Here is a 12,296-nt window from a genome sequence, read left to right on the forward strand (position 1 = left end):
TTTATGTCCGACGTGCGTGCACAAATGTCCGACATGCGTGCACGCGCGTATGAAGCGCGCGGCAGGAAAATGCAGCGTGGCATTGGAGAGGAGCGCGTGATAATTGCCTTGTGCGCAGTGGGCGGGGCTTACTGGATCGGTCCATTACCCGAGCCGAAGCCGAGATTGACGCGCGCGTCGCGCGTACTGCGTGATGTGGCGCATAACGCAGATGTACCGGTGTAGGGTGAATTTAGGACTATGAAATACTGACTCACTGGTAGCTTTGCGCATGCCTTCGTGAAGATTGTGCACGTTCAACCAATAAAACAGTGCTGGCAACGGATTTCATAGGGGTCAAAATTTCATGTGACATGGGAGAAGTGTTTAAGACCAGCCAACCATGTCTTTATCAACCGTTTAAAACCGGCCACGTGACGGGCTCTAGACCAATAGGAATGGGTATTCCTTTCTTGGGTATTTATGAATAGTTCAGATTTTGTTAGCTTGGTATGATACTGAAAATGTAAAGGGTGAGAAAAACAAGAAAGCCCAAATGGCACTCCCTATTTTTTTATTTTTTATTTTTTTATAAAGAAGTTCTGCATGTAGCACCCCTAAGATCTAGGATACGAAAGCCCAATTGATAAGCTTTCTTTTAGTAACAGAATCATTCATATCGCTAATGTACTTTTCCAGTTATGGAATTTTAAACACGGATTCATGGATCACACGGGTGAGTGATATTTCAGCAAAACGAAAAAAAAATACATATAAAAAAAATCAGAACACTCTCATAACCATGATAACTGGCACTTATCATAACCTTTATTTAAACACCTTCTGCTTCCAATGTTAAAAAAACATGCTTTAAAATGTCAAGAGTTTTTAGTCTTGCCCTGCCTTCTATCCGGTTCGTTAGTAAAAACGTCATTCACGCGCGCCCACCATTGATTTCTAGAGCGCCTATTGGCTACAAACGCTCAAGCTGCGTTAACTTCCGGTTCCAGTCGTGCAGAAAGTGCTGGAGGTGACGTCACACTAACGAACCGGATACCTGGCTACCCTGGAGACTTATGGGATTATTCTGATATCGTTTTCATGACACGACATGGTTTCATCTTTGCTGAAATACCACGTACCTTAATGCCGTGGACAAAATTTCCTAACTAAAAAAGTACATGAGTGATTTGAACGATCTTCTAATTTGGGCTTTCACATCCTAGATCTGAAAAGTGCTACATGCAGAACTTCTTTCAAAAGAAATAGGGGGCGCCATTTTGGGTTTTCTTTTTGACTCACCCTGTACGTGTGAACATTACTTAGAATGGATGTAGTTGTGTAAACAATATTTCCGACAATTCCAGTCTCTTCTCACGTTGAATTTCTGGAGGTAAATGTGTGGTTTTTTTTTAGTCCAGGCAACTGCTTGTGCGAGTGGTATGTGAACAGGTGAATTGGTTTAGGTTGAGGAAGATTATCTGCGTATTTGCTGTGAACTGATTGGTGTGAAACATGCAATGGATGTTTTTTGAAGTGTGTTGAATGATTTTTGGCTAAGGAATGCGAGTGGTGGATCCGTATTTTGAGTCTTTAAAAACACCTGTGACAGGAATCCTGTCAACATGTTCTGAATTTGTTTCTCCCACACGTGCCAGCAGATCATCAGTCATCGGTTTCCTACCTAATATGTCCTTTAATCATGTTAGACCAGTGATCGCGCTTGTTTGACGCCAAAACGGTGTCTATACAAACAGTGAGTGCGCTTGTTTGAGATAAATTACCATGTCTTAACCAACTAATTGACATTTTATTGTATCACGCAAACCGAACAAAAATCGTTAATTAACAAATCGACATTAAGGTTTGAAATTATGTCTTCCCGGCTTTGTCTACTATACTACTAATAATAATGTGCTTATATAGCGCTTTATGGTCTCAAAGCGCCTTACAATAATTACTCCTATTCATCAGGCCATGAAACCAGTTTTCGCAGAAACTCGAGATCAGCGCAATCTGGTCTCTACATTCACAGGTACCTATATATACTCCTGGGTGGAGAGAGGCAATTGTAGTAAAGTGTCTTGCCCAAGAACACAAGCACCATATTCCCCGTCAGGGTTCGAATCCATGTACCACGGCACGCGAGTCGAACACCGTAACCATTGGACCACAAAGCTCCACATCAAACCTTCTCCTACCATTAGGCCTAACGCCATTAAACTCTGATGTTCTTGACTGGAAAATGACGAAAGTGCGGTTTGGGCGTTGTTGTGATTAAACGAACCAATGGCTCAAATCTCTCCTTTTTATCGTTTTTGTGATAAATGAGCGGAAACGAGATGGCCCAATTCTCTACAGTGGGGTGCAAAAAGGAGGAAACCCACTTTTGACAGGAATTTTAACCTACTTACTACTTACTTAGTTTATTTGAACTTTTTTTATCAGTGAAGTATAGCTCTTCAACCATACGTGGTGAAAAAAAAATCTTTACAAATATCGCAAGAATAGTGTTATTATGCCAATTTAAATACAAAATCACCAAAATCACGTGTATTTTTTTTTCAAGCTTCGTGAACAAACAGGTTTTGCACATGGAATTTTCAAACTGCATATCTCAAAGACAAAATATGCAATTTCAATCATTTTTTTCGTCACTTATTTGGAAAGATCAATATTTGAATACCATTCAATTGAAGTTTGGAAATATGCTCAACAAGTAGATGGAAATTGCTGTCAAATATGGGTGTCCTTCTTTTTTGCACCGCCCTGTACACATGTACTTGTGATCGACTGTAAATTAATCGATTGTAAATGGATGTTCGTATACCAAGTATAACATGATTGCCAGTACGTAGGCAGACGGAGAGGGGAGAGAGAGCGTGGATGAAATGAAATGCCGTTATTCAGACTTGGTTTGTTTTTAAATAACTCGTATAAAAGGATGTTAAGGTACAATCAGTCGTGATCGTAATATTACTGAAGAGAGGCACCGAGATTTGGCAGTCAGAGATGATTTTTAAAGTGGATGTGTTACGTTTTCTGTGTGCGTATTGATTTGTGCAATTTCAAATAATTTAAACGTAACCGCGTTGTTTGAGAGTAAGTTTTAGTTGATGAAATATTTGATGAAGAGGGGTTGGTATCTAGAGATGATTGTAAAGTGCGTTTTAAATGAGTTTTTTGTGAGTTGCTCTATGCGTGTGGATTTGACCCTATGTCGGAATTGATCATAAACTCATCGAGCAGGGGTATCTGATACTGACGTCATAATTATTATGTCGCTAGTGATACATAGGCGCCGTGTAAATACCGGTGGGATCAAGTGTGGTATCCACTCAAACAGAGGAATTTTACCAAAGGTGCATCTGCTTTGAAATTATTATTATTATTTGAATTATTTCACGCCTGTCAGATGATTACTCTTTGGGATTCGCATAAAGTTAAAGGCGTGATAAAATTATCAAGATTATATAATTGTATCAAGATTATATAATTTTGTAGAAATAATTTGTCAAAAAGGTTCAGTTGATATACTCCTTCAGAAAAACGTATTAAGTAATGATTTAGTCCATTCAAATTCAAAGAAGGAAATAAATATTGCTTGACCGGTTTTAAACAAGTCTGTTTAAGACCGGTTTGGAATGAATTACCCAACCCGAAGACAAGGGACATTATCAGCGTCCATTCCCCAAACTGGTCTTAACGGACTCGTTTAATACCGGCCAAGCACATATTTATTCCAACTCATCAATACCTTTTCGGTCAAAAAGTCAAAAACAAGTCGAAAATTATGAATTGCCAAAAGACTTTGTTCAACAAATTTACTTCATGGTTTTCGAAACACCTCTTTGGCTATGTTATGATATGTGCCTCTCACAAGTAGTCGTAAACCATTCCTAATACGGAGATAGACGCACGCCATTCTCCATGGTTTTGTTAGTTTGTTGTAAAAATACAACTATATTGTTTGATGCCAATTGTTACCTTTTAAGAGATGACTCTGTTGTAAAGAGCGTGTTACCGAACTCATGCAGTTACAGTAGTTGTTTGTTTTTTTTTAGTAAAAAACATAATTAAAAGTAGTGAAATGTTCAAGAGTGAACAATTTTAAACAACATAAATACTTGACTATTGTAGTCGGAGTTTGTCATTTTAAGAACAAGGATTATATTTTTATACACTTCTATATGGAATGTTATTGATGCTGTCTTTTCGTGTACAACCTTCAATACTTGGTGGTCTTAAACATTAAAATATGCTTATGTCGCAAATCTCATACTCAGTTGTACATTATATCGTGTAAATAAACGATTTGGAATATTTTAATCTGGTTCATTCTGCTTATTTTTTTTTTGCATCGCTTTGTCCGACCCTTTCTTTACAACGACCCTACTGTTTTAAATCTTGAAGAAAAAAAACAGGAAATAACAATTGTACAACATCTATCGAAACGCTCTGGAAGAATTCAAAACTTAAACCTTATCACTTCTTTAAAATATGTGATGTTGTAAAGATAGCTCAATGATTCAACATCTGTTTTAATTATCTTCACTGGCTTCAAACTGATGCGAAGTACAGGTAAATTAAATTTGTTGGCTTTATTAAGAAAAATTGACGACAGTTATTATTATTTTTATTATTATTACTATTATTATTATTTTTATTTCCGTCGAAGGATTGGAAGGATGAGTGATGTTGATTGAATCGAGGAAACGAGAAGAAAGTGGACGGAAAATTAGAGTAGTGGATGAAGGAAAATGGGGCCTAAATGGAGAGAAAATGTAGATCGCGAGTAACGAAATGAAATTTGTGGAGGTAATGAATGAGAACTCGGAATGATAATAAAAGCCAAGAAATTAATGAGACGGGCAAGTGAATTATAGATGTATGCCAAGGTCTTTGTCCGAGTTGAGGGAGGTTTGCTAATTTTATTTTCAAACAGGAACAAAAAGATCTCCACCGGCAACTAACAGCTGAGACCATGTGATTCATCTGCATGGATCGATAGCCCGCTTTCGCTCGTACCCCCGCACTGCAAACAGGGCGCGCTGGGAAGGGCTGATGAGCTTCACAGAATCTTGTGAAGGAAGTAGAGATGGCATTCTGGGTAACTTATCATGACCCATGTGTACAAAGACATCTGGCTGCAGCTGTTTAAGACCGCGGTTAGCCATTGCGCGCAAATGCTATCCAGAAACTGTCGCATAGAAAATGCACACATTCCATACCGAATGTGATTTCTGTTTCATTGCGGACCATGACTTTGTAGACTAATTTGAGCGTCGCTTAATCTGCAATTTGACCCTTCATGAATCCGAAACGGAGCCTGAGCAAGTGACGAGAATTGAAAATTTACAAAACAGATATGTTTTACAAATTGTCCTACATTATAACGCTTTTCAACGAAAAAAAAAAACATTTACGAATGGGAATAAAAGAGTGATGACTCAGTCTTAACGGCCGTTTGAAACCTTGCAGGGTCTAAGATCTTGGCCGTGATGACTTGTAGGTCGCAGGTCACATGTCACGCGAAATCTATCCAATCAGAGCGTGAATTCATCAGCCCATCCCAGCGTCCTGTTTGCATGCAGGGCGGGGGGGGGGGGGGGAGCGAATATCCCGCTACCTGCTAAATTAATTAGAACTTTCAATGGTAGGCACACTACCGCAGATTGGATAGGGCAAATGATCCAAATAACCATGAGAGGCAAAAGACTGATTATAAATTCATTTTCCAAATTCATTTTGTGCGAGGTCACATCATACGTGGTTTTTCCTTATCTATCTAGGTACGTGTTAATGTTAATGATGGCCTATATTATGTCCCCAAGTTTATTTTCTGTTCATGAGTGTCTTAATTTTCAGTACGTTCTCAGTACGTTTTTAGTAGCTGAAAGGAAATCTTAAAAGGCAAGGTGATTTCTGCCAAAAATGTCCTTGCTTTTAAATTGTGGCAGCTAGCTCTCTGTGCCACAGACATGTATCCTTTTAGGCCCCGCCCATTTCGCACGTGTGCGCTCGCATCCAATGCAACTGTGCGTGCTGTAGACGCGCACGTTGTACGCAAATCTGCGCGCGTGGGACTGAATTAGGACATTAATCTTGGCCGTGATTGGTCGAAACAAACGGGATGAGGCTTTTATGAATTGGTCTTCCACAAAGCATCTCGGTACAAACGGGAGACTATTTGAGACGTTGGTGGCAGCAAACACCGCCGGCCCTTTTTTTTTTTAAATTGGTTGCGTCCTATTGAGCATGCGTGCCTTAGCTTAAACATGACGTCAACAATCGGTGTGTTTGCTGCCATCAACGTCTCAAAAGTCTTCCATTGCCCAAGGTTTTTATCTCAGTTTTTTTAATTGATTGTTTGTGCGTTTGTCTGTTTGTTTTTATATCTGAATCAGACACAGGGGTGTTGCTTTTCTCAGACAACCTGGAGGATATGACAGACATTGATAATGCAGCAGGGATTTACCTTCCACCCGGAGCTGACGAGACTGACAAGAAGACATCTGAATTTCTTGCTTTGGATGAAGAAGAGGATAAAGACCTCTTGAAGTAAGGTCGACCACACAATTCTGAAAAAAAGTAGTTTGTTTAAATTGCCATTACGTGAAACTCCCATTTGCCAAAACCCCTGAACTGTACCTACCGATTTCACTGTGACTCTTATCAGCTGTTATCAGTAAAGTAATTATAAGATAAACACTTACCCTGGCACCCACTTCCCCAGGGCCAGTGACCATGAGCCGTGGTAATTGCCCTATCAATTACGGCATGCACATCTGGTAGCCGGGACTACTTGCAGTGTGTGTGCCTTGAAGAGCATGGCTGAAGTCGGACTGTTTCTTATTTGATATCTCGAGATATATTTGATCGATTTTTATGATTCAAAGTTGCTCACATAATAACTTTTGACACTTTTCCAAATACTTTACATTATAAACAAGAACCTAGTAGACTTTGGTAGATATTTTTTGTCAGTAAGCTCACAGGCAGAGGCACCATACACCACCTGTTCACGGCTCGTTAACTCTTGATCAGATAAGAGAGATCGCGTTGAAAGCTGCTTAATCTGAAATCGGTAGGTACGACCCGAGTTTGTCATAGGCAAACTCGGGTCTAGCTCAAATGGGAGATTTACGTAATGCTCTTTTCACACTTCCGCCATGGGCATGCAGAGCCTCGATCTGGCAACTTTTACACAATAAATATAGCCGGTTCAGTGATTCCCGTGTCGGGGTTCAGATCACTGAACCGGCTATTTGTTTGTGTAAAGTGCCAGATCGAGGCTCTGCATGCCCAATGGCGGAGTGTGAAAAGAGTTAATGTTCACTTCCTGAGTGCTTCATGCGGTTCGTGACGTCACCACATCTTAACCATGCGTACTTCACACGGTGAAGCATATTATATTAAAATGCTCTTATTTTAACCAGAATTAATTTCCTTGGCTGAAATTCGGACTTAATTTCTAAAACTATTTCATTTGCGACACATTAACCCACCTTGGAAATTCCTAGTGTTTGAGTAAAATCCATATATCTATTTCGTTAAAACCTTACTTCTTATCTCCTTTTTTCTCGTGCAATGCCAAGATAAAATTCCAACATGAATGTTCCTGGGGGTGATTACGGTCAGTAAACATTCTGTCAAAAACAATAGCAAGAGAAAGGGCAACCCCGTGTGAATGCCCATAGAAGGGTCAAGGAGGGGTCCGGAAGCTCAAAGACAAAATGGCGTACTTTCAGTCTCTATAGACGTTAGTTACGAACCGGACAGCGATCGCTGAAGAACTCTTTAAACGATTTTGAAAAAAAAATGTCTTGACAGTATCGAAGATGACCTGGACCAGCTTCTCTCAGATGTCATCAAGAAGCCAGACAAAGCTCCCCAGAAACCCTCCTTAAAACCCAAGCCTCCGTCGCCCACAAAGAAGCCCATCCCGGCCCAGAGACCCACCCCAGCACCGCGGTCGACTGGTGGTCCGGGGAAAGCGCCGCCAAAGCCTGCCCCGAGGAAGGGTAAGACGCCCTCAACCGGCGGATCACAGAGTGAGGAGACAGGGCAAAAGGCTGAGACCGTCGACACAATGGACGACGGTGACATCCTAAAATACATCCAGCAGAATGCTGGGGACGAAGAGGCTAGTTTGGATCTGTTTTAGGGAGAAATCTACGGACTGATTGAAAAATCCTAGATAATTATTCCCACCAGATAAAATTGCAATAGACAAATTTGACAGGTGCTGTAATTACATGCATGAAGAGGTTGAAGAGTATCAAAGTGAAGTCTACAATCTTATGCAAAAAGTAGACCTTGAAATGTAGACACCGAAACAAAATGTCCTTTATTGTTATCGCAAGATCCATGAATAAACCACTGCCGAAATGTTTGAAAGTGTATATTACTTTGGCCTTCGTTATAAGCACGTGCATCTCAAACTATACAAAGCACAGGCGTTATTAGATAACCATGAAAATATCATTCAGGATGACTATTCTTTGCAACTCGATGAAGTACTGATTATATAGAATTTGTAAACAGTAACTGAAAAGGTTTTTATATATTACAGTAATTGTTGCCAAAAATATTTCAGCTGCAAAGTACACCGCAAACCGTGTCATTATTGGTTTGTCTTTAAAGATTTTTTTTCTATCAAGTTTCCGAGGCTGTATACTTTTGCTTGATAATTATCCACCGCTACGATGTTTTTAAAAAACATTAATGATAATCAAAAAGTAAAAATCATTTATGCCATTAACTTGGTTATTACGTTATTGGTAATGTGGTTAGATTATACCTGGGCCAATTTCATAGAGCTGCTTAAGCACAAAATTTGCTTAAGCACAAAAAAAACTTGCTTAATATAATCAGGTTACCGGCCAAAACTCCACTCGATTGTTATGCTAAGTAAACAACAGCTAAATACCAGTCACAAGCAATGTACATCGCATGGAGTTTTGGCGGGTTACGTGATTTTACTAAGCAATGTTTTTTCGTGCTTAAGCAAATTTTGTGCTTAAGCAGCTCTATGAAATTGGGCCCAGAATTGAATTTTTAAGTATTGATTTTGGTATCAATGTATCCATCACTGGGCGTTTCATTGCAATTATTATATATTTTTACGCGAACTTGTTACAATACATGAAATAATCAAGAACAAAACTCGACTGTAAATTGTAATTTTTTTTTACTCTCGGACACAAATGTTTACCCAAACAGCATGTAATTAGAAAACTCAGAAGTCATTTTATACTGTTGATACACGTAGTTAAATACACTTTATATTTCTTGATACTTGCAATCTGAGGAATGTTGTACGTTACAAATTATTGCAAGAAAAGTTGTATAAAATACTTTTATACTTAACTCATTTGATGTTATTTTACACCGTAAACATTATTTTGGAAAATAAAAATAAACGACAATCAGATTCAAACTCGGAGCCGCCTTCTTCTTTAGAAAAGAAGTGAATTTTTCTTAGGAACATATTTTGTGTAACTTTGTACTCCACTTAAATGTATGAAGAATCCTTGACTGTCCCTGTTTGGTTGATTTTATTGAAAAGTGCACTTCTTTTAAACTCTTCCATGCTTTCCTGGTTAACTGAGGGCGATGCTGCTGTGATGCCACTGTTCATTTTAGGGGGTTTCTGTTCAAATTGTGAACCCCCCCAAAAAATGATTGAAAATATTTGCGAGAAAAGTTTGCTCACCGGCTACTGCCATTTACTGACACAACGAATTACTCCCCAAAAACAAGAAAATTTATGACAGCGAATTATCCGAAAATTCTTTTGGTGCTGAAATTATAGTTTGCTCAAGAAAATATGAAAATTTCAATCAATCAATCAATCAATCAATCAAGTCGAGGCCCTTTGGCAGCTGAGCCCTCCCAGTGATCTCGGCCCTGATGTCCCGGTCCAGTATGAAAATTTCCATGAGCATAAAAACAAAGGCGGCACCAAAATATCCTTGAAATGGAAGACAATGGAAAACAAAACTTGAAAATAGCGACACAAAGGGACACAAAGGTGCATTTCCAAGGATTGCATTAAAGAAAACGACATTGCATTAAAGAAAATGACATTGCATAGGCCCTTTAAAGGCACATCTTGATCTCAAAGCTCGTCAGAAAAGTTGAGAAATGGTTGCTTCAGAAGACCCAGATAAGATTCATGTTATTATCAAAAATTTGACCTATATCCTCAATTACCAAGGTCTAGAGGGACACCTAGAGGTCTTTCATGTGCTCCTTTCCTCTCCTGTTGTCTGGTGATGTGCTGACTTGCTGCAGTTCAGTGAAAGGATAAAAATATTACTGGTCTTGCAAATTAAACCTCTAGGACCACATCGTCCCTATTGTAATCTTTTGTTGTATCATCTTCTCAGCTTCCACACAAATCGTTCATTGCATCCACCAGAGCGTCTTCAGTGTTCTCAACAAATGTCCTGACAAGGTAGGTCTGCTTCTCAGGCTCCGGAAGTCGGCAATCACCGTTCCAAAAAGGTGACTTCATCTTGTTACTCTGCATCACAAGCAAGAGAAAAAAAAGTGACACATTTCTTCCATTTCAACAAAATCCGACTTCTCCAATGAAATATATCCTGATAAAGGTATATGTAAAGTAGCGTACCACTAGGACTTTTTTTTTTTTTTTTTTTTTTAAACAACTTTCAAGGTAAATCTTCCCTTCATGATAAAACAAGGTCATTAGAATGTCGAAAGTGTCTGAGAAGATGCACCCCTTTGAAAGAAATCACAATTTCCAATTGTTAAAAATATTTTTTCATCTTTAGAATTTTTGTTGATGCAACAATTTCGGTGGGTGGTTGGTTGATGCTCACAGTCCCAAGAATCAATTGTCGGCCTACCATATAGGTGTCTCTGTTCCATACAGCCTGGCACCTGCCACTGCAAATAGGACAAGGCCGACTCAAGGCGTAGCCGCCACATTCCTGACACCCAGGTGTAAATTGGCCATCAGACCAAGTAGCATTGCAGCTACAAATCAAATTGAAAAGAGAAAATAAACTTTACGCTAGTAAGGCCCCAAAAAAAAAAATATTCGGTCTCTGGTCAGACCAAAGTTCCGGAGTTGACGCGGGCACGCGGTTTTTTTTTTTTTTTTTGCTTTTTTTTTTTTTTCAAGCTGGCATTGTACAGACAAGGTGGGGTACTATTTTGCTTTTTGGGTGTCCTCATGTACATTAGTGTCCTCCATAATTTGCCTTTGTGCTTTCGATCATTTGCCTTGGTGCAATTTCCCATTCCTTGGTGCTCTTTGGTAAAAGAAATTGAGGAGGTGCAGAAATAGAGGGCGCTGTTGGAGCTACCGCGGAACATTTTGGAAAAAAAAAGATCGACGCGCATGATTAAAATCGACGCGCGCGCTGACCAGAGACCAACTTATTTTTTTTTTTTGGCCTAACAGTTACATACTGCGAGATACATTTTCCATAAGGTTTTAAAATGACATTGAAATTTAACAGATAATTAAGGCACGAAATGGGTGAAAGCGGGCCTACATAAATGTTTCGCATCATGCCAGGGAGTATCACTTCTTCTCCACGGAGCCCATCTCCGGTAGAACGTCTGATATATCTAAGCACGTGTGACGTCATTTTATTCCGAAATCTGGACTAAGAGTTTGATTGGTCAATTTCGATGCCACGTTGTTGTAATACCGTAAGTAACCTGTACAAAAATGGCACTCATCGTGGGTGTGATGTTTACGCACGAGGAAGCACCCGCTGATTGGTCAGTTTCTCGAGGTCATACTATATCGCTGAATCTGCTTAAATATCATAGACGTACCATGGAGGTAGAATTGCATAGACCATGGCCGGCTAAAAATGGGGCCGGGGTGGGGCTTCAATTTAACGTTGAGATGAGACTGATTGAGGGGGGGGGGGGCTCACAGCCGCTATAAAATAATCGTACAGGCTGAAACAATCTTAAGTCTTGTCCTGAGAACACTAGATCTCCTTCCCCGTGGGTGGGGTGGAAGAGATACCCCTCCCCTATCCTAGCAGCAACGCTAGTCAGCTAGTAAAACAAGTAGTAAAAAATAATACCTAATGCATTTATTCCACATTTTTTTGGTAGAGCTATCTATCACTTTCTCCAAATCTATGCTAGCGCCATCTATGTCGAGCTAAGCTGCATATCAATGACCAAGTCAATTTTGTACACAAAAAGGAGAGAAATAATTAATGTTTCTCGAGAGATCGACTTGATGAGACGACCGGACCGATCACTTCCTGGATCTTGTTGTTGACAAGGTTAAGTTATAGCGCCCTCAAGAGACGTGA

At 39.6% G+C, this 12,296-nt stretch overlaps 2 protein-coding genes across 2 annotated transcripts; one reads left to right on the plus strand and one right to left on the minus strand.

The window, feature by feature from the left end:
• The first annotated feature begins 6,383 nt into the window (after positions 1-6,383).
• On the plus strand, positions 6,384-8,573 carry LOC119724421 (probable inactive serine/threonine-protein kinase slob2). Its single transcript, XM_038195469.1, has 2 exons — positions 6,384-6,540; positions 7,813-8,573. The coding sequence occupies exons 1-2, from the start codon at positions 6,425-6,427 to the stop codon at positions 8,144-8,146; spliced, it is 450 nt and encodes a 149-aa protein (XP_038051397.1). The 5' UTR covers positions 6,384-6,424; the 3' UTR covers positions 8,147-8,573.
• Positions 8,574-9,650: 1,077 nt separating this feature from the next.
• On the minus strand, positions 9,651-12,295 carry LOC119724423 (protein pinocchio-like). The gene is made up of 3 exons (XM_038195473.1): positions 12,060-12,295; positions 10,857-10,986; positions 9,651-10,510 (listed from the first exon to the last, which is right to left on the minus strand). The coding sequence occupies exons 1-3, from the start codon at positions 12,077-12,079 to the stop codon at positions 10,370-10,372; spliced, it is 291 nt and encodes a 96-aa protein (XP_038051401.1). The 5' UTR covers positions 12,080-12,295; the 3' UTR covers positions 9,651-10,369.
• Between the last annotated feature and the right edge of the window lies 1 nt (position 12,296).

This window comes from Patiria miniata, unplaced genomic scaffold, assembly GCF_015706575.1.
Source record: "Patiria miniata isolate m_02_andy unplaced genomic scaffold, ASM1570657v1 HiC_scaffold_18, whole genome shotgun sequence".
Lineage (NCBI taxonomy): Eukaryota > Metazoa > Echinodermata > Asteroidea > Valvatida > Asterinidae > Patiria > Patiria miniata.